Here is a 27080-nt window from a genome sequence, read left to right as displayed (position 1 = left end):
GTATCTGTCCTCCCTCCATTGTCCCAAACTTTGTGGACATGCCTCTCTTACTCAGAGAAGAAGCTGGTCTGTGTTCATCGAGTCTGTGAAGCTACGACCATTTTGAAGTTAAGGAGTACAAGGTTGGCTCAAGGTTAATGAGGACCCATGGTTCTAACCCGTGGCTGTCAGCCTGCCCACTTGTTAAGTCACCTGGGTGCGTTTCAAGTGCAATAGCCACGGTGAGGCTGTTAAATATCAGTTTCTGGCCTGGAGCTGGAGTGTTTGAAAGAGCTGCACAGCCGGGGCGCAAGCATCAATAGCTTCCTGAGAACCAGAGGCCTGCGTGGAAATCATGACACAGTGCATAATTTTCTCATTAGTCAAACCTGCACCTCCCCACACCCTCCAAAACCCATAAATCCAAAGCACTTTGATATCCAAACCTTCCAGAACAGAAACGTAAAGATGAGTGGAAAATTCCACTCTTGACCCCAGGGCTGAAACCTGGGTGCAGAGACAATGGTGTCTCAAACCACCAGCAGGTTACACATGTATGACACGCAAATGAATTCATATTCAGACCTGAGTCCCCTCCACAAGATGTTTCATTTATGTATGTGCACATATTCTCAAACTGCAAACAGTTTGGCATCCCTGGGGATGAGGGATCCTTTACTTTGTGATAATGTCAAGTCTTGTTTGAGTTCAACCCTAGTTAACTCCCACACAGGGGGTGAATGAGGGGTCAGTGAGCTGGCTCAGCGGTTAAGAGCATACTCTTCCAGAAGACAGATTTCTGTCTCTGCCACTCAAAACCACCTAGCAACTCCAACTCCAGGGGCTCTGATGCCCTCTTCTGGTCTCCACGGGAATCTGCACTCTTGTGCATGCACTCACACAGGCACGTGTGATAAAGATAAGTCTAAAAAGAGGATAGTGAATGCATGATAATGCTAAAAGTTACTTTGAAGCCAGTACCTAAACAAGATGGACAGGGAGTGCTGCTGGGTCCTTGACTTCAGATCCCGGGTGCCTTGCAGGATCCCTGTGTGGCCAAGAAGATGCTGGTAGAAATTATGAATGAGGGCTGGAGAGATGGCTCAGTGGTTAAGAACACTAACAGCTCTTCCAAAGGTCCTGAGTTCAGTTCCCAGCAACCATATGGTGGTTCACAACCATCTGTAATGGGATCTGATGCCCTCTTCTGGTGTGTCTGAAGACAGCAACAGTGTACTCATAAAAGAATAAATAAGTCTTTTTTTTTTTTTAAAGAAAAAGAAAAAATATGAGTGTGTTCAGCTAGTGAATACAGGAAGGCTCATTTTCCCTGATATAGGCAGATTAATTAATTAATTCATTCATTTTGAGACACAATCTCACTATGTAGACCAGGCTACCTGGAAGTTACAGAAGATCTGTCTGTCTCTACTTCCCAAGTGCTGGGATTAAAAGCATGCTTTGCCATGCCTGGCCTGCCCTGAGATTTTAATTGAGTACCACATAGGGTAGACTCTGGAAATGTTACTTAACAATCTTCCCGGGCTGTTTGAGGGTGCCCATTGCTGGGGCTGTGCCTGCAGGTGTGCTGGACAAGAGTGAGGCCCCAGAAGAAACAGTGCCAGGTTTGTTGGGAAGATCCTACTGAAGAACCTCATGAGGAGGAGTGTGATTAAGTGACCTGGGATTTCTGAGGGTCTCTGAGAACCATGTGGGGCTACTGAGCTCTAGGAAGAGTGGCCACTAGCTTCTACCCTTTGGTGTCCTAGGTCAGGGTTGTATCCTTTATAATCAGAAAAAAAAAAAAAAAAACAGATATCTGGGGGTTTGTTATGATATCCTTGGATCAGCAGGCATTTCTTTTCCTTTTTAGTTAAGTGTGTGTGTGTGTGTGTGTGTGTGTGTGTGTAGGTGTGTCCAGGTATATGTGTGTATAGATGTGATAGTTGACTTAAATTATTAACTTGATACAACCTAAAGTCACCTGGAAAGAGAATCTCTAACTCCAGCCCAGGCCCAAGGTTATGAGACCAGCAAGCTGGGGCAGGTACCCCAAGACACCTGATGGTGAGGGCTAGTGGCCTTGGTGTGATCAGAGGTGATAAAGGGTGGGTCTCGGTGTAACTTGTCCATCCTGCTTCATCTATAGGGCAGCTGCAGCCTAGTTCTGTTTCGAAGTGGCCAAATGGGCCAGGGTTGGGCCTGGGGTAGCTGTAGCCTAAGGCCTTGTAGGTTGACACTGATGTATGTCCACATGGAGGCAACCATGTTTGGAATTCTTCTGGGTGGTTGGAGAGTGAGAAAGGAGCCTGAGTACCCTTATCTCTGCTTGGTATCTGTGTAGTGTTTGAATCAGACAGTGCTTGTCCTCCTGGGTCTTGTGGAGGATGCAGAGTGGTAGTCATGTTAGATATGAGAGGTCCCTAGGAGCACCTTGACTCAGGAAGAGTGGCTGGGTGATTGTGCTGATACCCACTGTGTTCCTAAGACTACCATGTGTCAATATGTCGTGAAGCCAGGAGACCTCACATTGCACATGGTGGCCAGCATACAAGATAGGCAGAAGGTGCGCCCGCTAGAGCCTGATGCTGCCTTCCTGTGCAGACAAGCGCTGCACCCCTGGAGTGTGGGATGTTTTCACTCATAGACAGACACGAATTAGCTGTGAGCAATTGGTTTAGATTCCCACGCACTGGCATCCCCACAACCACAGTGTGAGGACCCGACAGTGAGCTTAGACCTTGTGTTATGAAGAGCCTTCCTTGCTAGGTATTTGTTCTCATCCCTCTTCCCTTCCTCCTCTTCCCTACTTTTTCCATTTAAGCCACTCATTTCAACATACTTGGTTACCTCAGCAATTTATATATTTATCCATGTGCACAACAATCCTTCTACCCACCTACCCACCTTTATCCATCCTCACATCTATCCATTCATTATCCATCCATCTTCCCGTCCATCTCTCCTCATAGCATCCATCCATCTGTCCATCCATCCATCCATCATCCATCCATCCATCCATCCATCCATCCATTCATCCATTTGTCTGTCCGTTGATCCGTCCATCCATCTGTCCATGCCCTCACCCACTCATTAACTTGATCATCTTTTCATCCATATTTACCTCTCACCCATGCACACACTCACTTGGGCAGCTATTCACGTCCCATCCAGCTATCTCTCCATCCACCTGCCGACCCACATATCCCTCCATCTGTCATCCACCTATCACCCTCCTTTTTTTCCTCCTCTCCTTCCATAGGGAGGGAAACCCCTTTATTGGTATTCTGGATTCTCTGCTTTGTGGCCCTGTGAATTCAGAGACAAAAGACAGATCCATAAAAGAAAAGCAGGTTGCTAACACAGGCAGCCCACACTTCCCTCCCCGTCCGGGGCTAAGCCTTTGGGAAGAGTGACTCAAAGGCTTGTTTAGAGCTCCGGCCTGAGGTAGCATCTCTGCAGGAGAACAATGAAGATGAGAGAAGACTTGATCTCAGGTGACAGTCTGCGGGATGGGTGGCACAGGGAGAGGAGTGCTGGGTGGAGGTACAGCCCGTCATATGGGTTCCCCTGGGATGTCTGTTCTCTAGATGATGAGTATCAAAGATGTTTCTAGAAGTAGACCTTTGTCCTCCCTGGGAGCCAGAGGGGAGCAATTTTGTAAAGTGAGGCTCTACGCTTAGGCCAACTGGGTGATAAGAGAAGTCCTTGCCTCTGCTTCTGCTAAGCTGCTCCCAGCATAAAATATTCTCTATGCCAAAGTAACCTGAAATGTGTGTGTGTGTGCATGTCCATGTGTGTTTGCACGTGCATGCTTCTGTGTGTGTGCCTGTGTGTGTGTGTGTGTTTAGGTGAGTAACATTTTTTCTGAAACTACAACTTCTGAAACAGACACTGTGCTTTACCAGAGCTTGACACTTGTCCTCTTAGGCTGGCCTTTCCAGCAAGCACATATCCCTGTGGACCTTGGCATTCCTAACTCTACCCTCCTGAGAGGTGCCTCCATCCCATTGATGCCTCCCCACTGTGATGCCCCTCAGATCTGTATATCTTTCAGAAGGACTGTCCCACGTCTTTCCAACCACAGAGCTATGAGACTCTTGAGTTTCTTCCTCTGCTTGGAGTCATCCCATACAAAGCTTGGGTTTATATGTGTTCATAGCCCATGGATAGAGGAGAACATAGCTTGTCCAGGTAGTACCTGACTGACATAAGCCTAGGGCATCCAAGCCAACATGTTCTTCATGTTCTTTACAGAATTTCTGTACAGGTGAAATTGCTGGTATGGTGTGGCCCACCCCTTTCCAGGTCCTCAGAAACCTGGAATGTGAGGATGGGGGTGGAGGCAGGGGCGTCACCTCTGCAGTCACCAAACACTAGATGACTTTTCCTGGGTTCTGTTGGTATTTTGCTTTTATTCCCCCCTCTCACAGCCCAGGCTGGCCTCAAACTCATTAGGCCCTGCTTTGAGGTAGCCACCTGCAGCCTGGCCGGAGCTTTGGCACTGGAACTGTCCGTCCATTGGCTCTAAGAACAGGGTTTCCCCAGCTTCTGCCTTTGGGAAACCTTGCCTCTCCTGGCTTCAGCTTGCTCAAGACTTGGATCTCTGTTCTGCTCTCAGACGTGGAGATGATCTTTCTGGGCCCTCCTCATCTTTCTGTACTATTTTTACTCTCTGCTGCTTGCTACTCTGTGTTTGAAGTAGGGGGTTATTACAGCAGAGCTTGCCGCCTTCTGACCCTGTGCCTGCGTTCTTTCCTCTCCTGCTGCCACTCTGGCCTCAAAGAAAAACCAAAGGTAGCTTTTCCTGCTTTGTGGGCAGTTTCAGACTGCCGCTGGGGACATCCGGTAAATTCCCATAGTTGAGGGCATTGCCACTGGGACTCCTTCAGGGCCGCTTCACCACAGTGTGAGGGATATTCCTGGTCCTGGCCCTACCTGCTGCTTCTGACCAGGGTCAAGGAAGCAGGGGTGGGGGTGTTCAGTTCTTTCCACCTTTAGGGATCTGACATGCAGGCACAGGGATGCTGTGAATTGGCAGTCATATTGGCAGACTGAGGAACAAGTCTCCATGCACCCCTGGCTTCTCTCTGACATTCACATTAGTTTATTCTCCTTTCTCTTTCCTTCACAGAGATCCAGGCACCATGCCACGCAGCCCCACATCCAGTGAGGATGAGATGGCCCAGAGTTTCTCTGACTATTCTGTGGGCTCAGAGTCAGACAGCTCCAAAGAAGAGACCATCTATGACACGATCCGAGCCACCACAGAGAAACCAGGAGGGGTGAAGATGGAGGAGCTCCAGGGTAACACTCTCGTGATTCGAGTGGTCATCCAGGATTTGCAGCAGACGGTGAGCTAGCTCCTGTGTACAGCAGCGTGTGCTTCCAACATCTGATCGGGTGTCTGTGTCTAGCAGCACTGACTGTGGCTGTAGGTGGTTCTGGTCCACCCTGGATCTACAGGGTAGCACTCCAGACTCAGTGCTCCCATGTAGCTCTCTGGCATTTCTTGCCCCCAGCATCCCCTCTTTCCTTCCTGTTGCAGCCTGCAATATTCATTGAACATTCTCCATTCATTCTGCATTGCTTTAATAAAACCTTGTGGCAGGGAAGTGTATAAAGAAAAGAGGTTTATTCAGGCTCATTGGTTCTACAGGGCCAAGGTTGCAAGCTATCTATCCTTGGCGGTGGCCTTGTTCTTGGCAGAGTTCCAAGGTGAGCCAGGATGTCGAAGGCAAAAAGTGGAGGGTTGTGTGCAAACCTCTGTCTGATATTTCTCCCTATTCTCCTGTAGTTACCAGGATTTGAGAGTTGGATTCTCCTACTTGGCTTCACCTAATTGTAATTGCTGCCCAAAGCTCCGCCTCCAAACTCCATTGTTGAATTTAGTTTCCACCCATTTCATACATCACGATAGAGATTAGATTTGAAGCCTAGAACCCTAGAGAGATACCCATCCCATGTCCAGGCCATAGTAAGCACCTTCTGCTAGGTCAGGCCTCCAAACCTTAGGACTCAGAGCGAAGGACCCAGGGGAGCCTTTACTGGTCTTATAGATGAAGTTCAGTGGTGAACACATCAGCCAGCAGTGTCTGTGATACCTAAGCAGGGAAGACAACCCACTGTGCCCCGCCTTATTTGTTCACAGATAAAGTAGTAGCCTGTTTTCACCCGCTCCTGGAGGAAGGGGTTCTGGTTTGAGTGTACCTCAGTCTCCCATGTGGCTCTGGTCACTATCTGGGTGTTTCTGAACCCTGGACTTGGCATCACTTCCTGGGATGTCTCCAAAGTCCCCAAGCCACATTTTGCCTATGCTGATCACCCTGCTCTGACCTTTCAGACAGGCTCCCCCCCTGGATGTTGGCTTTTGGTATTTGGGTTGGGGAGCAAAGGGAGGCCATGTGATAGATGGCCATGGTTGCTATGTGCAGGTGTCATTTCCCAGGAGGTTCCTGGGATAGTGTTCTGTCATTTCTCTTAGCTTTTCTTCTTCCCTGTTCTTTAACTCCTTGGGGGCTTTTCTGATGAAACTGGGAGCTCAAAGCAGAGATAAGCCTGAGCTCTTCAGTCCCCAGGAGGGGCAGGTTGTGAATTGTTGTTGCATTGTGGGTGTTGGGTATCAGGCTCTGGCTTCTCTGGGGCATTGCACAGGGTCATGGCAGGGCCTTTTGAGAATCTGCTCCACCTCTGATGTCTGTGACAAGAGATGGTGTCAGTTAATGACAGGCCAGAAGTGATGGGGAATGTGCTCTGCGACAGGATGAAGGAGGTAGAGTAGGGTAGTGGGGTGACAGGGTGGGAGGTGAGTGTGGTAATCAGGTGGTGAGATGAGAGAGGTGAGGGACTGGGTGGTGAGGTAATCAAGTGAGGCAGACGGAAATGGGGTCTTGGGGATGGGATACAGGGGTAATGGGGTGGTTGAGAGATGAGGTGAAGGATAGAAATAGTGGGTGATGGGGTGAGGGAGGTGGCAGGGATAAAGGGTGGGGGAGATGAAAGGATGAGGCAGGTGAGGTGGGGTAGCATCTCTCTAAGCTCCCATTACCCAGCTCTTGAAGGCAAGGTCTGGAAAGGAATGTGTGGGTGCAGATCAGACACACATACACTTACTTGCACATACTATTCATTAATGAACATCAGTGAAATTATTCTTTTGAATTTAAGAGGAGGAAAAGGCAATGAGGAAACAATGAACGTTCTTTTTTTTTTTTTTTTCTCCAAGAAAGATGGTATCCAAGGAAGTGTTATTAATCCTATGAAAAGGGCTAGATTTTCTGGTTCCTGCTAGGCACTCCCCCTCTGACTGTGCCTTTCCCAGGTCACTTGTGGATGAATGATTCACATTGCTAAAGTGAGCTGCCTTTACAGATATGAAACTCCCAGGCTCTTGGAGCAGATTCTCATGCACATAGACATGTGGGGATTCTTGCTCCTTCACTCGGTAGCCAGGCCTTTCCCAGGGTCTGGAGTCCTCCACATCCTCCTGTGTCTCTGTCCTGATGGTGATGGAGGAAGGGGTCACCTGGGGGAGCATCTCCTTTCCCTGCCTTCCCCAGCTTCCCTAAGGAGGTCACTTACTTGCAGACTGAGCTGTGGATGTTTGGTGAGCGTCAAATACCTATTTGGACTTCCCTCCCTCCACCCCCAACTCATACCCATCTTCCCTCCTCCTTTGCTGAGGACTCTGTATGCAGGCTTTGCTTGTCTTACTTAATGCTCATCCCAGCCTGTACCTAGTACCCTAGAGTTACCCTGCCTCTGTTCCCACCTGGACCCTATATGACAGGGCAGAGAGACCTTTGCAGTGGCCTTTTCTTTGCCAGGTTCCTGTTTTATTTGCCCCTGCACCAGACAGCGCTCACTGTTGAAGGCAGAGACTCCTAATGATTGTGAACATGCTACTGATCCTCACCATGTGTGGTCTGTCTGCTCTGTAAAGATACCGCAGTTCCTGGTGAGGTTGAGTCATGGATGCTGAGCTCCGGGACAGTGGCACTGGAAGCCACACTCATGGGCTGTTGTGTCTTCCTAGGGAACAGTTGAACCTTCCTCTAGTCAACTGCATCATGTATCTTATTAATTAATTAATTTTACTTACTTGCATCATAGTGTGTATGTGCTCATGCACATGTATGTACGTGTACTCAACTCAGATTTTTCCCCTGCTTTGTTCATATCTGTAAGTGAAAGTATTTGGGTATTGTAAAAAAGAAAAAGTGGGTTTGTTTCTATGCAGGGATCCCACAGACACCGAGAGGGGGTGACTGCATTTTAAAATGTTCCTTTATCACTTTTTGCTCAGACATGCATTTTCTTCTCTGTCACACTTTGGGGCCATAATTATTCCTCCTGATTCAGCTACTAGATTATAACTGTTTTTGTTATTATTGTTAAATATTGGGAGATAAGGTTTATGGTCTCACATAGCCCAGGCTGGCCTCAACGAATTGGATAAGTAGATGAGGATGACCCTGAACTCTTGATCCTCCTGCTTCCAAATCCTAAGTGCTGGGATTACAGGAATGTACTGCCATACCTGGTTTTGTTTTGGTTTTTTGTTCTTTTAAAAAAGATTTATTTATTTTATGTTAGTATACTGTCACTCTCTTCAGACACACCAGAATAGAGCATCAGATCCCATTATAGATGGTTGTGAGCCACCATGTTGTTGCTGGGAATTGAACTCAGGACCCCTGGAAGAGCAGTCAGTGCTCTTAACCACTGAGCCATCTCTCCAACAAACCTGGTTTTTGTTTGTTTGTTTGTTTGATTGATTGATTGATTGATTTTTGAGAGAGGATTTCTCTGTATCATCCTGGCTGTCCTGGAACTTGGTCTATAAACCAGACTGGTCTTGAACTCAGATCCGTCTGCTTCTGTCTCCTGGGCTCTGGGATTAAAGGTGCACCACCAACACAATCCTGCATGTTTTGTGTGGTGCTGTGAGCAAACCTCGGGGATGTGTTGGTTCCTAACTCCTACAAAATGTTTATTGTTTTTTAATATTTATTTTTATTTTGAATTGTGTGTCTGAGGGGGGCGTGGAGGAGGGAGAAAGGGAGGGAGGAAGGGAAGAAGATCAAGCATGCATGGCCCATGCAAGCATAGGAGTGAGCACATCCTCAGGTGCCTGTGGGAGTCAGAAAAGGGCAACCGTGGAGCTGGACTTGCATGCAGTTGTAAGCTGTCAGATTGGGGAGCTGGGAACTCAATTCAGGTTTTCTGCAAACAGAACAATCTCTCTAGCCCTGAAAAGGGTTATTGTTGGTCCTTCTTGGAAGTGTGGCCTGAGAGTTTGCCTGTCATTCCTTGCTAGGTAGTTTCCTGGTGTTCTGTGACGTTTCTCATGATTCTCTTTTGGCTCCTGTCTATGTCAAGGGAACCAGCTAATGTCACTCGGGGAGTTTCTGCTTTACGTCTGCATCTCAGTTCTTCTCTGTTTTGTTTTCCAGTGTCTTTGTATCAAGCATTTGGCTAGAGCCGTCTGTCCCCAGGATTCTTTGATCTGGAGAAGTCTGTTTTCATAGCTTTGAACTCTCTGCTTCTGACTAGTATTCTCTGGAGCTGTAGTTTGGGATGTGTTCTGTTGTCTGATTATTTCCCTCCTGAGTATAAAGTTTTTCAAGACAGCCCTTCCTCTGTGGAGCGAGTTTTCACGCAGAACAGAGCAGCTCTCTTACCTTTCTCTTCTCTGCCTTCACTGTTGCCTAAGCCATCCATCCCTGCCCAGCCAACTCCAGCTGAGTGACAGCAGCTCTGTCCTTCTGTGGACTTAGAGCACAAGAGTGAACCCTCTTACCTCTCTTGAGAAGTTAGATATATCAGTCTTCCTGTCAGTCTGTCTGTCTATGGGTGGGGGGGTTTTGAACCTTTCTAGAGGGCTGAACAGGTATCTTTTTTTTTTTCTCATAATGTTATTTTAAATGCTTTTCCTTGGGAAGTCCCCTGAACAGAGACTAAGTTTCTCTTCATCAATGGACCCCCTCTGCCCCCATAACTCAGTGAAGAGCCCTGCCTAAAGGGTCTCCCAACAGCTGGCTCCATAACCTTATCTTCTACCCAAGGAGGAGAAAGAACCACAGGGAGAAGAAGGAGGCAATTTCTCTACCACACAGCCTTCTGCATCTCACAGGCCATCAGATTGGGTTCGTTCTGACCCTATATAGTGCCCAAGTCCTCCTTGGGTATGTTCTAGGCTGGTTTCTGTATTTTAGAACATTTAGTCTGACTTACTTGATTCCTAAAGACTGTTTCCCTCAGTGTTGGCCTCCAAAGTAGAAAACCCTTGACCCACCATCCTTTTGAGCCATTCTTCCATTACAGTGTTTTAGCTGGTTAAAGTTTATTTCCTAGAACTGCCTATTGATATAAGTGTGCATGCTAAGGGCTGTAAGGGCACGCTAGGGTGGCAGATCTAGAAACAGCAAAGCTGGGAGGGCAGAGGGGGATGGTAAGGGTTGGGCTGCTAAGAGCAGATACAGCCTCTCCAATGCTGGGGTCTATTCCCAGGATGGGTGGTGCCCACTGCACACAGGCAGGATGCAGGCTTGGCTTGAGCTGATCCTGAGAAGACCTATCCCTGTGGGTGTGTCCTATACAGAAGGAACCTCAGTGTTCCATAATTATATCAAAAGGTGTTGAATGGTTTCCGGAATGCTGACCTCATGACAGACACCATATTAAGATCTTGGATGTGTTCTGTGAAGTCCTAATAACAGCCTTGAGCTTGGTAGTATGTGTGAGCATCTTTGTTGAAGGTCAACACATCTATGGAGGGGACCAGAGTCTTAGATGTTCAAACAGAACCTTAGTGATGCACAGCTGGGCAGAGGCAGGACCATACAGCTTGGTCACCAGGGAGGCTCAGGTTGTGCTAGGTTTTTAGTGAAGTTTGATAACATATGAAGTGGATTTGCTTGTGACAGTTTTGTATATACATGCAATTAAACTTGTTCTTGCTTATCTTCTTTCCCACTGTCCTTCCCTGCCCCCTCTATCTCCTACCACTTGTCCTTTGATGCCCCCTCCGTGTCCCCCGTCCCCTCTACCTCTCTCCATTGTCCTTCCCTCCTTCCTCTACCTTCCCCTTCCATTTTCCCTGCCCCCTCTCTCTCCCCTCCCTCCCCCTGCCTTCTCCCCTCCATCTCCCCTCACAGTTTTCCCTTCCCCCTTCTACCTTCCCACAGTGTCCTTCCCTGCCCCCTCCTCCTCCCCTCTCTACCTCCCCTCTCTTTCCTTCCCTGTCTCTACTCTACCTCCTCCCACTGTCCTTCCGTCTATCTACCTCTTTGTTGGTCTGCTTCCTCCTCCCAAATAGCCAGTCTTCTCCCTTCTAACAGTACCCTTCTAACTTCCCCCTCACCACACATTTAAATCCAGGTTGTTCATATGAGAGCAAACGTGTAATATTTGTCTTTTTGAGTCTGGCTTATTTTGCTTAATAAAACAGTCTGCACTTTCATTCGTTTTTCCTGCAATGTCACGACTTTATTCCTTATGGCTATTTAAGATTCCATTGCATGCATACACTGTATTTTCTCTGTTCAGCATCTGACATCTATGTGAGCTGCTGTGAATAGTGTAGCAGCAAACATCCCAGTTAGTAAAAGGAACATGGGGGATCAGAAGGGAGCTGGCAAGAGACAGAGAAGATGGTCTAAGGGCTGAAAACCTGCTGAGCAAAAGGCCCATGATATGCCCACTGACTGCCAGGTACCCAGGCCTAGTTTACATATGCAGCTGGGTATTCAGTTTTGAGAGGTAGCTGGTGAGAAGCTTGTGTGGCACATAGTCCTGGGACCACAGTCTGGTCTTGCTGTATGTGTGCCCCTACCCACTGAGTTATCCCAGATACCATAGTGTTCCTCAGCAGCCATGGGTTAGGTGGCTAAGGAATGTTCACAGGACTCTAAGTGTAAGCCTAGTGTGGCATAGCTTGAGCAACCACAGCACTGGCATCTGGCAAGCCCAAGCCTCATGTTCCCTGCCTGCTTTGGCCAGTTTCTGGCTCATCACCTTCACTGTGGTACAGGCCCATTTCTCCCATAGGTCTTACAACTGTTTGTTTGCAGTAGAGTTACTGGGCATGCTGGGTAAGGCTGCCCTGATCACCTAGTACCGAAGACCAGAAGGGCAATAGCACTATGTAACCGGAAGGGCCCTCTCAGGAGCGTAATCTGTTCTGGAACTTTCTAAAGACCATTTCATTTCATTTTGTTCAAGACAAACAAAGCCTCTGGAGGCAGAGACAGGCAATCCCACGGGTATGAGTTGTCAGCAACAGAGCGGACATTGTTCCTGCATTCTGTCCCTTGCGGGCTAAATCCTCTGTCTAGCTGGGGACATGACACAGTTCCTGGAATCCTGCCCGGAGGAGCTGAGTGGAGCTGCTAGCCAGCTTTCCCCAGGGGCCCCCAGTGTCTACACCCTGGGTGGTGGTGCCTGAAGAAGCCGTGGGGCTGTCCTTCACTGCCCCATGAGACCCTGTGGTCTTCTGCTGCCTGCTATTTCTGAGCTCACAACTCCAGAGAGCCTGGGCCAGGAAAGCCCTGGGCAGAGCTGACAAGGCACCCTGGGAGCCCTGGCTGAGCAGGGGCTGGGTGGTGGGTTTAGAGAACAGGGAGAGGTTGATAAAGGATGCCGGGAGCATATTGAAGCATATTTCTGCATCATTCCGACTGCGGTATACAACCGGCACTGGCCATACAATGAGGCCTTTTAAAAATTGGCATGTGCCCACATCAGTACCAAGTGGGGTCTTCTGTTATATGTTTGGAGAATAGTAAATGAAGAACTGGGTACAGCACTGGTTCTGGCCAAGCTTCGCAGCAGCAATGATTGGACCCACATTTGTCCCTGGGAGGTGACAGAAGAGCAGTGTGGAGTTGGGGAGGTGCTCTTGAGGGTTCCCAGCAGCCACCCTTCAACCTCCAGTCAGGCCTGGCAACAAGAACTCAGCTAAAGCCATCAATCAATCTAAGCCCCCATCTCTTCCACTCCACCACCCTGGCTCATCTCCTGGCAGCTGCTGCAGGGAAACGAGGCTGGCCCCTTTTTCCTTAATTAGTACTTCCATTTATGACATAGATGTATCTTCCTATGGGTTATTTCATTTAGCAAAAAGCTTTTCCTCTACCACCCTGACCCCCTTAAAGACAATTTATTGCAGTTCATCCTTCCTCTCTCTCTGTGTTTGACTCTCTCTCTCCCTCTCTCACTCATGTACCTCCCCAAAGCCACTGCTCTAGATTTGGCACTCCTAGAAGTCCTTTCCTCTCCATCTCAGTATTCCTGCCTCCCCATCCCCTCAGCCCCATCAGCAATCATCCATCACCTGCTTCTGAATGGTCTACCTAATTTTCCTGACTCAGAAACATCCTTGACTGTTATACTTGTCATTGAGGTTGAACTGCAGCTCCAGGCACAGTGTGGTCATCTCCCTCTTGTGTTTTTGGTCACAGGCAAATAACTGTCCAGCTGGCCTTACATGTATGAAATTTCCTGTGCTTTTGAGTACCAGGGGAACTGAGCTTGCTATGAAGACACTTGAACCCATGTTCTTGTCCAGTAGCTGAAAAGGAAGGACCAGAGTGGCCATCCATAGTGAGAGAGAGAGAGAGAGAGAGAGAGAGAGAGAGAGAGAGAGAGAGAGAGAGAGAGAGAGAGAGAGACTTTACCATCTGTTTGAACATTGTTCTTGGCCCCATGGGAGGAGAGAATGTGATACTTCTTCCATGGCTCATGCTGTCTGTGTTTTTGGAAAACAGGTATGGCTGGTGAAGGGGGCTAGGCATGGTAGCACCTTCATTTCACATCAGGAAGGTTTGTTCTGGATTTTTTAATATGTGCCGCCTAGAGGATGCTGGCTTCATATGGTTCACCCGTTCTTGTTCCCAACAGCATTATAGCACTAATCACTAAATTTTGGACTAATGATTAATAAGCATCTTAGCCAAGTCATTAACAAGCCTCCAGTGGAGGGGCTAGGTCTACAGTGCCTTGCCCCTACCATCTACCTTGGATCTAAGCTTGTGATTAGCTCACACCTTGTAGCTCTCAGTTCACCGTTCCCAGTCTCTGATTCCTGCCAGAGGCTCCTGTTTGCAGAATTCCTTTCTCTGGAAACTTGGCTCTCTTGTGCATGTCATTTTCTTCTCTCCCAAGCTCAGGGACAGCTGGCTCCTTACACCACCCATCTGGCATCCCTAGCTCACCCTTTGCCATTCTAACCCCAGGCCCACCATCACCACATCCCCAACATAAAAACTTCTATCAAGTGTGATCCCACTCCTCTTGGGCACTTTGTGCAAACCCAGAGACCTCTGGCTGAGTCTGGGTGCACCCTGAGACATTGTTCTTCCCTTCCTCCTCTTTGTACCCACACACCTGGCCCAGCTCTGAGCATCTTCCTCAGCCAAGTTTACCTTTAAAAAGGATTGCCCTTCTCCCTAAATAGTCAAAGAAGCTTTATTGATTTATAGGTTTTTTTTTTTTAAATAGATCTCAGAGTCTGTTTTAAGCATTCGGGTCAACAGTTTCTAGTGAATTTAGCAAGCTGTGTGCCCATTGGCTTTATCCAGGTTTGGCACACTCCAGCACCCCAGAAAGATCCCTCATGCCTACTGCCAGACTGACAAACGTATTGTCTACCCTCTATGTTTGTTTTTCTTGTTCTGGTCATTTCTATGTAGATCTGTATCTCCCTTCTTTGCCTGTGTGTTTTGCTAATGCAGCCACAGCTAAGACAGAGCTTGTCTAGAGGGAATGGGCTCACTTAAACCGTCCCTGTCAGACAAGAAGGGACATTTGAGCAGAACCCTGGGTAATACTTTTTCTTGGGAAGATGTGTGTATCTAAGCATAACCAGCCATGACATCTGTGTGTTGAAGCCACAGGGGTAGCCATGACCCATGGTGCAGACTGTATAACTGAGGGAGGCAGTCATAGGGGAGGACTGAGACATGGCCAGGGCAAGGTGGTTTTGGTGGCCAAGTGAGTTCTGTTCAGAGCATGTGATTTCACTGAATTTGTGCTCATGGCCTTGGCTGCTGTGGCAGGAGGAAGGCTGGAAGAAGAGGTGGATGGGAGACTCCTGGGGAGAAGGTGAAATGTCAGGGAGGGGAGCCAGGTACAGGGCTGGCAGGGGAAGGACTGCAGAGGTTCCCGGTGACAGGGCCAAGAACAGGAATGATAAGATCAGAGCCACAGGCTCTTATAGAGAGTCCTGGGTGGAAGGGAGGAGTTTATACAGCCTTAACAGTGACCTGCCAATCAGTTTGAAGTAGAGTGCCCATGTCATGGATATTTCCGAGAATAGGACCAAAACCCCATTTTTTTTCTTTTTTTCACAGTTTTTTGTGTGTGCTATACATGTATGTATATGCACGTTTGCATGTGAATGTGTGAGTTGGTGTGTTTGTGTGTGGCGGCCGGAGGTAAATGTAGAGACTCATCCTTGATTGCATCTCCCCCACCTTGTTAGTTGAGGCAGGGTCTCTCAATCAAATCCAGAGCTCACCTAGGACATGACTAGGCTTGTTAGCCACTAGCTCTGGGGATGAATTATAGGGTTCTGGGATCTGAACACTTGTTCTCCTGCCAGCATAGCAAGAGCTTTAGCTGCTGAATCATTTCCTCGGCCTCCATTTTCTTTCTTTAAAATGAAACTTGTCATAATTCATGAGTGCGCCGTTCACTCATGGACAGTGTGTGCTTCAGTGAACCTTAGGGTACTCACAGGTGGGGGCCATGGCCCACTCAGTCACAGGGTTCTCTTGTCCCTGGAGGAATCCATGCTCCAGATGGCCAACTGTTCTCTCATGGATCTCTCTAGACCTTCCTGTCCTGCACATGGTAAGTGGAGCCACAGGGATATCATATATATATATATATATATAAAGAGAGGTGACGACCTGCTCTTTAGAGTCCTGTCTCTCCTATTGGAGACACATCTGTCACTTCACATCTGTTCACACACCAACCCTCGAAAATCCACTGGGATTCTGGTTTGTTTCTTGTTTTAAAATTTTTTTTTCAGATAGGATCTCTCTATGTAGATCAGATTGGCCCTTGAGCTCCCGGCAATTCCCCTACCTCAGCCTTGTTAGTGCCAGGATTGGAGGGGTGAGCCGCCACACTAACTTTTTAAACATCACAGATCGTCTCCCTGATTAACTGAGAAGTGGAAAACTCCTACGTAGAAAGGTTCTTCTGTACCTCACTTTGCCCATCACTCTCTGAATGGACTTCCCTTGTATAATTTAAAAATAAGTTTTTATTTGTATGTGTATACGCATGCTGTGGCACATTCGTGGAGCTCATAGAACAACTTGTGGGAGTTAGTTCTCTCCTACCGTTAGGTTACAGCGATCAATTTTAGGTCATTAGGCTTAGTGACTCAGCCCTACTCACTGGCCTTTTCTACTTGTGCAGTGCGTACCCAAAGGAGGTTTATCTAGGACTAAAGGCCTGGCCAAAGATCACTGGCCTATGAGTTTGACTGGGCATATTTTCTGCTCTAATAAACAAGCCACCCAACAGGACTGACTTGATGCTTCACCTCCATGGCCAACCTGACTGGCTTTGGAATCACCTGGGAGACACACCTCTCAGTGTCTGTGAGGACGTTTCCAGCGAGCTTAACTGAGGTGAGAAAAAGCCGCTCTGTATTTGGGCAGCCCCATTTCATAGCCTGGAGACTAAATACAGAGAAGAACATGAACTCTCTTTCACCTTCCTCTTTCACCTCCTGACTGCAGATGCAAGTCCTGCTGCCAAGCCTTCCTGCCATGGTGGATCTGCCTTCACACTGCTAGCCAAATAAGCTCTCCCTTCCTCGAGTTGCTTCTATTGCATCAATGAAGAAAGTCACGAGTACAACTGGAGAGTAGATGACATTGATAACGGTCCTCATTCAGGGGCTTGGAGTTTAAGGAACCAGTGGCCATAACTGATACCCATCCATCTAGCCAGGCCCCAGGGGGTTGAGTATACCTGAGAGCCTCAGAAGTATTTTATTCCTCATTTAAAGAAAAATGTCAAGAATAATAATCATATGGGCTCCAGGGTGTCTATTACACAGATCTGTGACCACAGACAATCTTCAACTTTTTAGTGATAAGATTAAGCCTCACTGGTACAGTCAGCCTTTGTTGTCTTCATTTCAAAGCCTTTCCCCTTAGGGACAAAGCAAACACTGTCATGAATTCAGAGTCAACTATTATCTCTCTCTCTGTGTCTCTGTCTCTGTCTCTGTCTCTGTCTCTCTCTCTCTCTCTCTCTCTCACACACACACACACACACACACACACACACACACACCAGTTTTGATATACATCCCAGGCTAGCAATAAATTCATGATCCTTCTGCCAAAGTCCCCAATGTGCTGAGATCATAGGACTATGTCACCATGTCCTTCCCCTTACGATCTGTCACCCACACACCTATCCACCCACCAACCCAATAATCCAGCCTAATTTCCCAGTCCATCCATTCTTCTACCCACTCACTCATCCCCTTCTTCATGTAAACATTCAAGCATCTGTCTATGCTTTTGCAGTATAGAAGCCTGTGCTTAGGATTTTGTGTCTACTCTGAGTGACCACCCAATGTGCTTTACAGTGGACAGCTGGATTGCAAGGCAAGGACAAGGAGTCTGGTTTGTTTGTTTGTTTTGTGGTTTCATTAATTCATCATGAAAACCAAAGGAAGCTTCCATCCTCATCTTCTCTGCAATGCTACCATAATAACCTATTTCTTTGTGCTTCAACTGAGAAGTTTTACTTCAAAGCTTTCATCAGGAAGCAGGAATTTGGTGCAGTGTAAGTTGTCTGAAAGAGAGCAGAGGTCCCTGGATCCAGCCATGCAGGGGACCAAGGAAAGGTGACCTTCATCCTGCTGGTTACTGTTCCCCTCTCATGACTTGAGTGCGACAGGGGAAGAGGGACTTGACATTTATATCTAACACTTTCAAACAAACACAACTGACTGAGCCACGTCTCTTCTCTGGGTTAGGATCCTGCACTGTCCCTTCCTCTGCTAGATATCAAGATGGAGTTTTTTATGCAAGATCAGGTGACCTAGCTCAAAGGAATCTCTGAGCCCAGACATAATCAGCCAGCATGGTTTGCTTTTCTGCTTAAGCTTCCTGGTTAATTCCCACTTAATTCTCTTTGAGAAAATAACTTCTGGGGATGGAAGCCTTGGCCTGGAATTACCAAAATTCTATATAGAAACTCAGTAAATCCCACATTGGGGTGGAATGCTGAGGCCCAGAGGTCATGTTAGCCAGCAAAGAGCAAGTAGCACCTTTCTGCTGGTGTTCCATGATAAAACACCAGGAAGATGATCCCCCATTCATATTGAATCTGAGGGTCGGGCTGTCTTCTGACTTCTTTGCTGTGGTTATGTTTGTATGCAAGGGTACAAAAAACTGCTGAAATGGCTACTCCATTAGGGGGAAGGTTTTTAGTATGAATAAGATAGGGCAAATGTCCAGAAGCCCCTGGATGAGTCGGGAGCAGAGAGCAAAGAGAGCAAACTGGACGTGGCCAGGGCCAGGGAAGCAAGAGAGAACAGTAGAGATAACAGGAACCAGAGACTAGCAAGAATGCAAGAGAATGTTGAGTAATGGGAAGGTTGTGATATCAAGGAAGCCAGAGGACAGCAGGCGAGAGGCCCCAGGAGTAGCTGCATTATAAGGAGGATGGGGGGGTAGCTAGGGGAGAGAAGTCTGTGAGCTGGAGTGGATTTAGAGGAGAGGAGAGAAGGTGGGAAGGGCTGGAGTGGAGGTTTGGAGATGTATAACAAGTACTTGTGAATAGGGACTGAGGAGCCTGGCAGCCAGCATGGGCTTTGATAATGCTACCACAGGTGCATATCAATGGTGAGTCCTGTCCCTTCTGCCAGAGGCAAGGGAAATGACTGCTTTAAGGGACAGAAAATACCTTTCACAGATCTCTGAGGAAGACTGTCTTTTATCTAACAGGCAGAAATCCAGTCTATAGTCTAGCTTGAGCTCATCCCTGGATATGCGGACTTCCTGAGACCTAAGGGTGTTATCAGAAATTTGGGGTTGCCAGATTTGACTGAGGAGGTTGGGGGTCCCCATAGGTTTCTTAGTCATGTTAATCAAAGAATTTAAGAACAGACTTAGAAAAAAAGCTGAAGTTAGATCTTATTTGTAGCTATAAGAAAAACCCAGGGCAGGCAAGCTGTAAATCTGAGTACTCCCAGGAGGGAGACAGAGAAAAGGAAGACGGTTTGTGCTTTTGTATGAAGTGTAGGAAAAGCAGGTATGTGGTAGCAAGGAGGGCTTCAGAGAAAGAGTAAAAAGGATTCTGGAGACAGCTCACTGAGGCTCTGGCCATAGTCCAAAAAGAGACAGAGAGAAGAAAAAAGAAAAATTACATTTTTTTCTGAGTCAGGGCTCAGGCGAGCAGACCTGAGAGAACCTAGAAACAGCACAGAGAACGGGGATTCTGGGAGGAAAAGTTACATTATCTTATTCTAAGGACAATTATTTCTCTCATCTCTTTATTATGGCAACTGAGCTTTGATTGGCTGGCTGGTTCTGCTGGATTAACTGTTAAGAACAACAGCATGTCTCTCTCTACCTGGAGGTAGATTCCATATTTATGACCAGAAGGAAACACCTTCCCTATAATGGGTTCCCAGCGCCTCTCTAAGAATTGGATTTTCGGGGTCCTCTCATCTTGCCTCTGCCTCGGCTTCCCAGCTTGGTTGTCCCTACCTCATCTCTGGTAGATGATATCCCTTCCTGCCTGCCCTGCCCCCACCCCACCTTTTCCACAGCTTCCTGCCTGTGATTTGTTGCTGCCCGTTCTGCCTGCCTCCTCCTGATTATCTTTGGTTACTTTCCCTCCACCACTGTGTGACTGGGAGGGACTTGCTGCTCCTGGCAGTTGTATGGCTCTGGAAACATGTAAAAGTTGGGGAGTGTCCTACCTTGGGTTCAGGGGTGTTGATTGTTACCTGTAGAACAGCAAAGGGGAGCCGGATGCATCATGAATGCTCTTGACTAACAAAGGGCCATCTCTCCACTTTAGTTTATTGCTTTTACACTGACTACCATGCTCTGGGTCTGACCGACTACTTTGTGATATCTCTGCCTGAGAGCGACTAAGGAGGAAAATTAACTCATCTTCAAGGAGCACACGAGCCCTGGTGGGTCAGAGCAGTGCCTCTCAGTTCAGTCTCGCCTTGGCAATTGCAGAGGCTTCACCACTGCATCAGATGGCTGTGGTTAAGCTTCTGCAGCAGGAAATGTTCTAATTGGAAAAGGGAATCCACAGCCACGACCTCCTTCATTAAATCTTTAGACGCATGAGTCTGGCCCTTAGACTTCAGCATCCCGGTGTTAGCCTGCCTTTCTAGGTCAAGGCCACCAGTTCCCTATAAAGCCTTCAGGTGTTGCCCTAGCCATATTTGGGCACTGACTTTCACAAGTCTCAGTATGATTGATGGGCTTTTGCTGAAGACAAAACCCATTTCATTTGGACAGTGGCATTTGTGACCCAGTCACAGCATGGGTTGACTTTAGGTTGCTGTTTTTCAGAGGTACAGACTGCATGAAGGGCAGACAGATAGCTATCCAGAAAAAAAAAAAATCCTCCTTGGTGTACCTTGCCTCAGCCTCCACCAAGCCTGTGTTCACTACAGGTCTCCCAAAGGCATTGTACCAGCTGGGGAGACAGGGCAGTTGGTAAAATGCTTACCTCGAAAGCTCAAGGATCTGAGTTCGATCCCCATTGCCACATTAAAGACCCAGGCATAGTGGTACATGGTTGTGTACACTGTTGTAATCCCAGCTCTTGGTAGGGAATGACAGGTAGATTCCTGGGGCTCACTGGCCAGTTAATATTGCCCAGTCAGTGAGTTCTAGGCCAGTGAGAGGAATTGATCTTAAAAAGCAAGGTGAATGGCACCTGAGAAATGACACCTGAGATTGTACATACATATGTAGCACCAGTGCCTGCACACAAATATGCCTGTACACACATGAACACATACACAGCATCATGAAGAAATCCATGATGATGTGGATGGGCAGTGCAGAGAGTTTTTCAGTGTGAAATGCAGTTCTTGGTCAGGAGTATGTTAGGGACACAGTGAGAGAGCACTGTCCACAGGCATGCTGTGGTGTACACTATGCCAGGGACCGAACTTTCAGCTCTGGAGATGGCCTCAGATACCTTAGGACCCCTTGCCTGAGTGCTTGTCCTGAGTTCCTTTGGTTTCTTCCGGCTCCTCAGGTATAAGTGGGTGATTTAAGTCTCAGTCAGGGTTAACAGAGGTTAGGAAGGCAGGCATCTTAGCGTGTACGTGCAGTGCCAGCCTGGGGTTGTTGATCTTCCTGTCCGGGCTGCCCAGTGTAAAGACATATTTATGTAGTGTAGTATTTACTATTCTTCCTCGCTTTGTCTAGACGCTCCCTCACCTTCGCTGCAGTCTCATGGAGCAGTCATGTCTGTCATCTCAGACGCCAGACAGACATGGGCACATTCTAGCTGGCTTCATCCACAGTGCTGAGACTCAGAAACGAGGAGCAAAGGTGGACATGCGGCCCCAGCACTGCTGTGTGCCCCAACTGATACCCACAGGGACTGGCAGTCAATGCAGACTTGCCCCTCTGCCCTCACTGTGGGCTTGTGGCCCTCTGTGAGTTGTAGATATTTGCTCCTGGTAATCCAGTCATACATGTAACATACAAATAGCAATAGGACAGGCATGACCTCCTCTGTTCTTGTGGTGTAGCCCCGACCTCACAATGTAAATGTTTGGAGCTGGGAGGGCTTTCAAGAGGGGATTAGGGTAAATTAAGACCAACAGGGTGACTCTGATTCACATGACTGGGGCCCTGAAAAGAAGTAGGGAGTCAGACACGGGGTAGCCTGTGAGGACATGGAGAAGGCACCAGCTGCAAGCCAAAGAAACAGGTCTCGGGGAGCCAGCACTGAGACTCCATCTGGGCCTTCTGATGCTGTGGGAACAAACAGATGCCCAGTCAGAAACCAAAACACACAGGCTGGGCTTTTCTAGTTGGATTAGATGAAGATCAAGACCCTCTGAATTTTACCCTTGCAAATTGGCTTGGCAGGCTCTTGCCAATGAGCACGGTGTGGGAGATTTGTTCTGGCAGCCTCCGAAGCTCCTGCCCCGTGATGAGTCGAAGACCCAGCACGGGTGTTCTCTCCACCCGTCCACAGAGCGTGCTGTCTTCCTGCTGTCTGTGCCTGGATATTTTCAGTTCCTGGCTCACATCTTGCAGAAAACTTTCAAATGCATGATCAAACACTAGAGCAGCTATTTGGGTGCTGTCAAGGATGTCTGGGGCTGGGGTGGTGGTGCTCTGACCGCTCTTCGAATAACAACACTATTTGTCTTAGATTTGACTTTGACAGTGAACTTCTCCTGATGGCAGTATTAGTGCCCTATTCCAGTGAACACCACGATCAGCCCCAGCTCGTACTTGCAGCTCTGTGGGTTTGGGAAGGTGTATTACTTACTTTTGTATTACTCTGATAAAACACCAGACCTGACAAAGTAACTTTCAGAAGAGTCTTACAGTTCCTGAGGCATCCAAATCCATGATGGCAGAGTGGAGGCATAGCAGCTGATGCTGAAAGCTCAGAGCTCCCATCTTGAATTCCAAGCAAGAAGCAAAGGGAATTAACTAGAGATAGAGAAAGTCTTTTAACTCTCAGAGCCCGCCCCACAGTGACATACTTCCTCCAGCAAGGCCATGCCTCTAAATCCTTCCCAAACAGGGACCTAAGCATTCAAACACATGAGCCTGTGGGAATCATTCTCAATGATGACCACCACAAGGACCATCACCAATTATAATCACCCACCACCACCCCTCACCGTTACCCTTATTCCTAACTGATAATTCACCATTATCCAATTGATATACCCAGATGTGTGATTACAAATTCAGTCAAGCTGACAATCAAGATTAAAGGTCAGGGGCATGTATTATTTCACGGGGCTGTTGTGACTTCCCCCAGGCATGCCGCCTCCCTCATACCTCTAAGTTGAGAAGTCCAAGATCAAAGTGCTAGCTGGGATTCCCCAGGATGCCCTGTGGAGCCTCTGTCCCACTCTCTGAATTTTTTATTTTTCTATGTTTTAGCTCTATAGAAACATCATCTCAATAATTCTCGTGAAGCCTCCACCCTATGTGACATCTGTGACATCCCCATTTACCATCTCTGCAGTGCCATAGTATTGGGTCAGAGCCACCCTTCTCTACTGCAGCCTTATCTTAATTGACCACACCTGCAAAAAATATATATTCCTAAATATGTCTCTGACTTCCTGGGGTATATGTTACTTATGGTCACCTGTATCTTTCTGGCTGTCAAGTGGAGTCAGGCCCACTTTACTGAGGAATCAACACGGTGGCCTCTTAGTAGGTCTGCTCAGCAGGCGGGTAGCAGACCCAGGCCTTCCTGAGCTATGAATTCTAGCCCTTCCCAAGAAGGGGATCCAGGTGGCACCCCTGGTGCTTTCCAGAGCTGCCGTTTGGTTCCTCAGGGTTAGTTCTTGCACTAGGGAGGCACAGACTGGGCGTCACTGCTCTGCCCACCAAGTGGCAGTGAGTGCCAGTCTTTGTGTAGCTTACAATGGCAAACAAGTCCTCTGGGATGTAGCATACACCCCTGGGCCCCTCTAGGCACTTGCCAGTTGGCAGGTTCTTGTCAGCTGTGGAGAGAGAGAGAGGCTGCTGAAATGCTCTGCAGTGGGGCTGTGTGAAGAAACCTGAGTTGGGGCGTCCCATCTGTATACTGTAACCTAAATCCTGCAATGATTCCTGAACTGGGAGTGGCGGGGTTATGTGCAGCCCCAGGAGGCTATATCTCTGATCGTGTGTTTGTTGTGTCAAGATCACAGAGAGTTCTCACCTAGCCCTGGGTGGACAGGGGGTGGGGGGGCCCATGTGCCTCCTCTCTGGAAGGAACAACTGGTTTCACCAGGTCTTGTAACCCAGGAAGGTCAGAGGGTCACCCTGAACTCAGCCAGTGACACCTGAGAGGGGCCAATAGGGGCATTCATTCATGTGTGGGGTGTCAGCTTCCCTGGCTGGGGTTGTAACTGCTAGACTAGTGTTCAGGTTGACAGCAGCTGAGCCATTCTTCAGCCAGGAGAGACTACTGGTGCTCAGGGACAGGATCTTGAAGGCAGCAGGGCCTTCAGTATCTTTAGGCAGGCCCACACAGAATCCCCTGTGAAGCAGTAATTCTAGCCTCTTTCGATAATTCCTCAGCTCTTCTGAGCTGTCTTCACAGTAGGAAAACATATCTTTGCACCTCTGCTATGGCTGAGCAGTAGAAACCCATTTTAATCCAAGACAAATGAAAAGTCTTAGACACAAACCTGGTTTGACCTTGGCTTCCAAGGAGTGCCACAGGCTCCTGGGAACATGACTGAGTGTCACTATTCTAGTTCTCAGAGGCAGGGATGATGCATCTTTAGGAGTGTGGGCGATGGAGGGCCTGCTGGGGTTGTTTAACTTTTTAAGAAATTACCTCTTGCAATTACTGGTTTGATGCTTTCCAACCCTGCTCAAATAGTTTCTCGTGATTGCAACCCCTCACCCTTCAAGTGGTATGTACAGGTTGGGCTTTGTTTTCTTCCATTTTTTACATGTGTATATGTGGTGTACATATACATATGGACGTATAGCTCCACGATGTCCAAAGTGGGCGTCTAGAATCATCCTTCACTATCTTTCACCTATTCGCTGAGGCAAGGTTTAAGGCTCTATAAATCAAACCCAGAGCTTGCTCTTAAGGCTAGTGCCATCAGCTAGCTCTCTCTGCTGGATGCACTGCCCCTGCCTTCTGAGGCTAGAATTACAGATGCAGGCCACACCCACCTGGCATTTATATGAGTTCTAGGGATTTGAACTCCGATCCTCACACTTGCACGGCAAGCACTTTTAACTATAGAGCTTTGTCACCGGCTCTTTAGTGAATACAGTTCTGGTTTTCATGGTGAACCCCCGAGGCGAGGCATCAAAGTTGCCAGAGAGCAAGCCATGGACACCTCAAGAAGCACTGTCACACAGTCACCTGCGGCACCAGTTCCACTTAGTGGATTGAGAATCATGCACAAGACTCATTTTATCTTCATTAGGAACGAGTGTGACTTTTATACAAGGGTACACTGGATCTCTTAGGTGTTACAAATAGCAAATCATGCAGTATATCTACCCATGTGTCCCAGGACAGCTGTAAGCGCCTCAGACAAAAGAGATTTGTTTTCTAACTCAATCACATAGTTCTCAAACATGAACTTCATAGATGGCAATGCTATATTCCAATATGAAATGCACTTGGGAGGATGTGTGGAAGTTTTAAAAACATGTCATCATTGCATATGAAGAACCCAAGGGTCCAGAGGGCTGTCCTGTAACCTGTGGGATGTCTTGGGACAGCTGTATTTAGCTATGACTCTCAGTGGAAATCCCCCACCACAGTGCACTCCTGCACCCTGGGGTGCGCATATATACATATGATTATCTTGGTTTGGGTCCTTAGGCTGGCCGGTCAGATTGCCTGTCCCTTCCTAGTGCTGGGATTTTGTGCTGGTTCTGGGGCTCAAGCTCAGGTTCCATGCAGGCATTTTATTGACTCCCAACCCTGATTAAGCTCTCTTACTTCCCCCAGCCTTTCTGTTTGAGAGACAGAGGTAAAGTTTACTTTGTAGTCAGTGAGCCACAGTGTTCTGAACATGTAGCAGTGGGGCAGAGGGGACAGGAATGGAAGGAACAGGAATCCTTTGATTCTGTGCCCAGGTTAGTGGCTCTGAAACCTTTGGCATCCTGACTCCTGTCTCTGTTCTTCCTGCAGAAGTGCATTCGATTTAACCCAGACGCCACCGTGTGGGTGGCCAAGCAGCGGATACTGTGCACGCTGAACCAAGGTCTGAAGGATGTACTCAACTATGGGCTGTTTCAGCCGGCCAGCAATGGGCGTGACGGCAAGTTCCTGGATGAGGAGCGGCTCCTGCGGGAATACCCACAGCCTATGGGCCAGGGTGTGCCTTCCTTGGAGGTAACTAGCCTTGTGTGACTGTGGGAGGGCTGGTGCTGGGCAGCCTGGGCGCAACCGAGGGCAGCATTTTAGCCAGGCTCCTGTTGGTTTTCCATTAGAAAATTACCACCCCCCTACAATTAAAGTCTGGATCTTCCCTGTTAGGCATGTGTGTGACAGGTACCCCTATGGTCTTTCTTGGTGGCTTTGGGAATGTGGATCAATGGCATGATTAGCTAAAGACAAAGTGAGAGCTGAGTTTACGGTGGCATCTGGATGTGAGCTGGGGCAGGATGCAGGGCATGGGCATCCTCCAACTCCATTCGGAAGCTTCAGGCTGAGCTTAGAAGACACATACTCCCCAGGCAGTCCCTGAAATTCAGTTCTTCAGGACTGACTTGTTTTGACACTTAAAATCAACAGAGTTCCCATCTGAGTCATGGGCATACCTTGCCTCCCGTGGACGTATCATCTTGTGTGGGGCAGAGAAAAAACAGAACACAGTTGCCTCCTTCGGATAGTCAAGGGTTGATGATGGCGCTAGAGAGTTAAGTGGTTAAGAACATCTGCTGTTCTTCCAAAGGACCCAAGTTCCGATTCTAGGATCTAAACACACACGTGTTCACATGCACACACACATATGCATGCACATACATACACACACATACACACATACACATATATGTAGACACACACAGAGATTGCTTTGTGGTTTAGAGCACTCATTGCTGTTGTAGAAAAGCTGAGTTCAGTTCCTAGCACCCACATGGTAACTCACAACCATCTGTAACTCCAGTTCCAGGGGGTCTAATGCACTCTTCTGTCCTCCATAGTTACCAGTCACATACATGGTACACCAATATACATGTAGGGAAAACACCTGTAGACACAAAATTATATATATATATATATATATATATATATAGAGAGAGAGAGAGAGAGAGAGAGAGAGAGAGAGAGGGAGAGAGAGAGACAGAATTTCTCTGTGGAGCCTTGACTGTCCCAAAATTTACTCTGTAGATCAGGCTGGCCTCAAA

The 27080-nt window shown here is 47.9% G+C and overlaps 1 protein-coding gene across 2 annotated transcripts in view; it reads left to right on the top strand.

Moving 5' to 3' along the window:
• Positions 1-5126: 5126 nt before the first annotated feature.
• SHANK2 (SH3 and multiple ankyrin repeat domains 2) overlaps positions 5127-27080 on the top strand; it is a gene marked incomplete at both ends in the record, with an annotated part of 372055 nt that continues 350101 nt past the window's right edge. For both annotated transcript variants that reach the window (XM_080911817.1, XM_080911816.1), the window contains 2 exons: positions 5127-5333; positions 25861-26064. In XM_080911817.1, the coding sequence (XP_080767943.1) occupies positions 5127-5333; positions 25861-26064 (411 nt within the window). The remainder of the gene's footprint in view (positions 5334-25860; positions 26065-27080) is intronic.

Source organism: Micromys minutus (genome assembly GCF_963924665.1).
Source record: "Micromys minutus genome assembly, chromosome: 2".
Classification (NCBI taxonomy): domain Eukaryota; kingdom Metazoa; phylum Chordata; class Mammalia; order Rodentia; family Muridae; genus Micromys; species Micromys minutus.
This window is presented reverse-complemented; position numbering and strand designations above follow the sequence as displayed.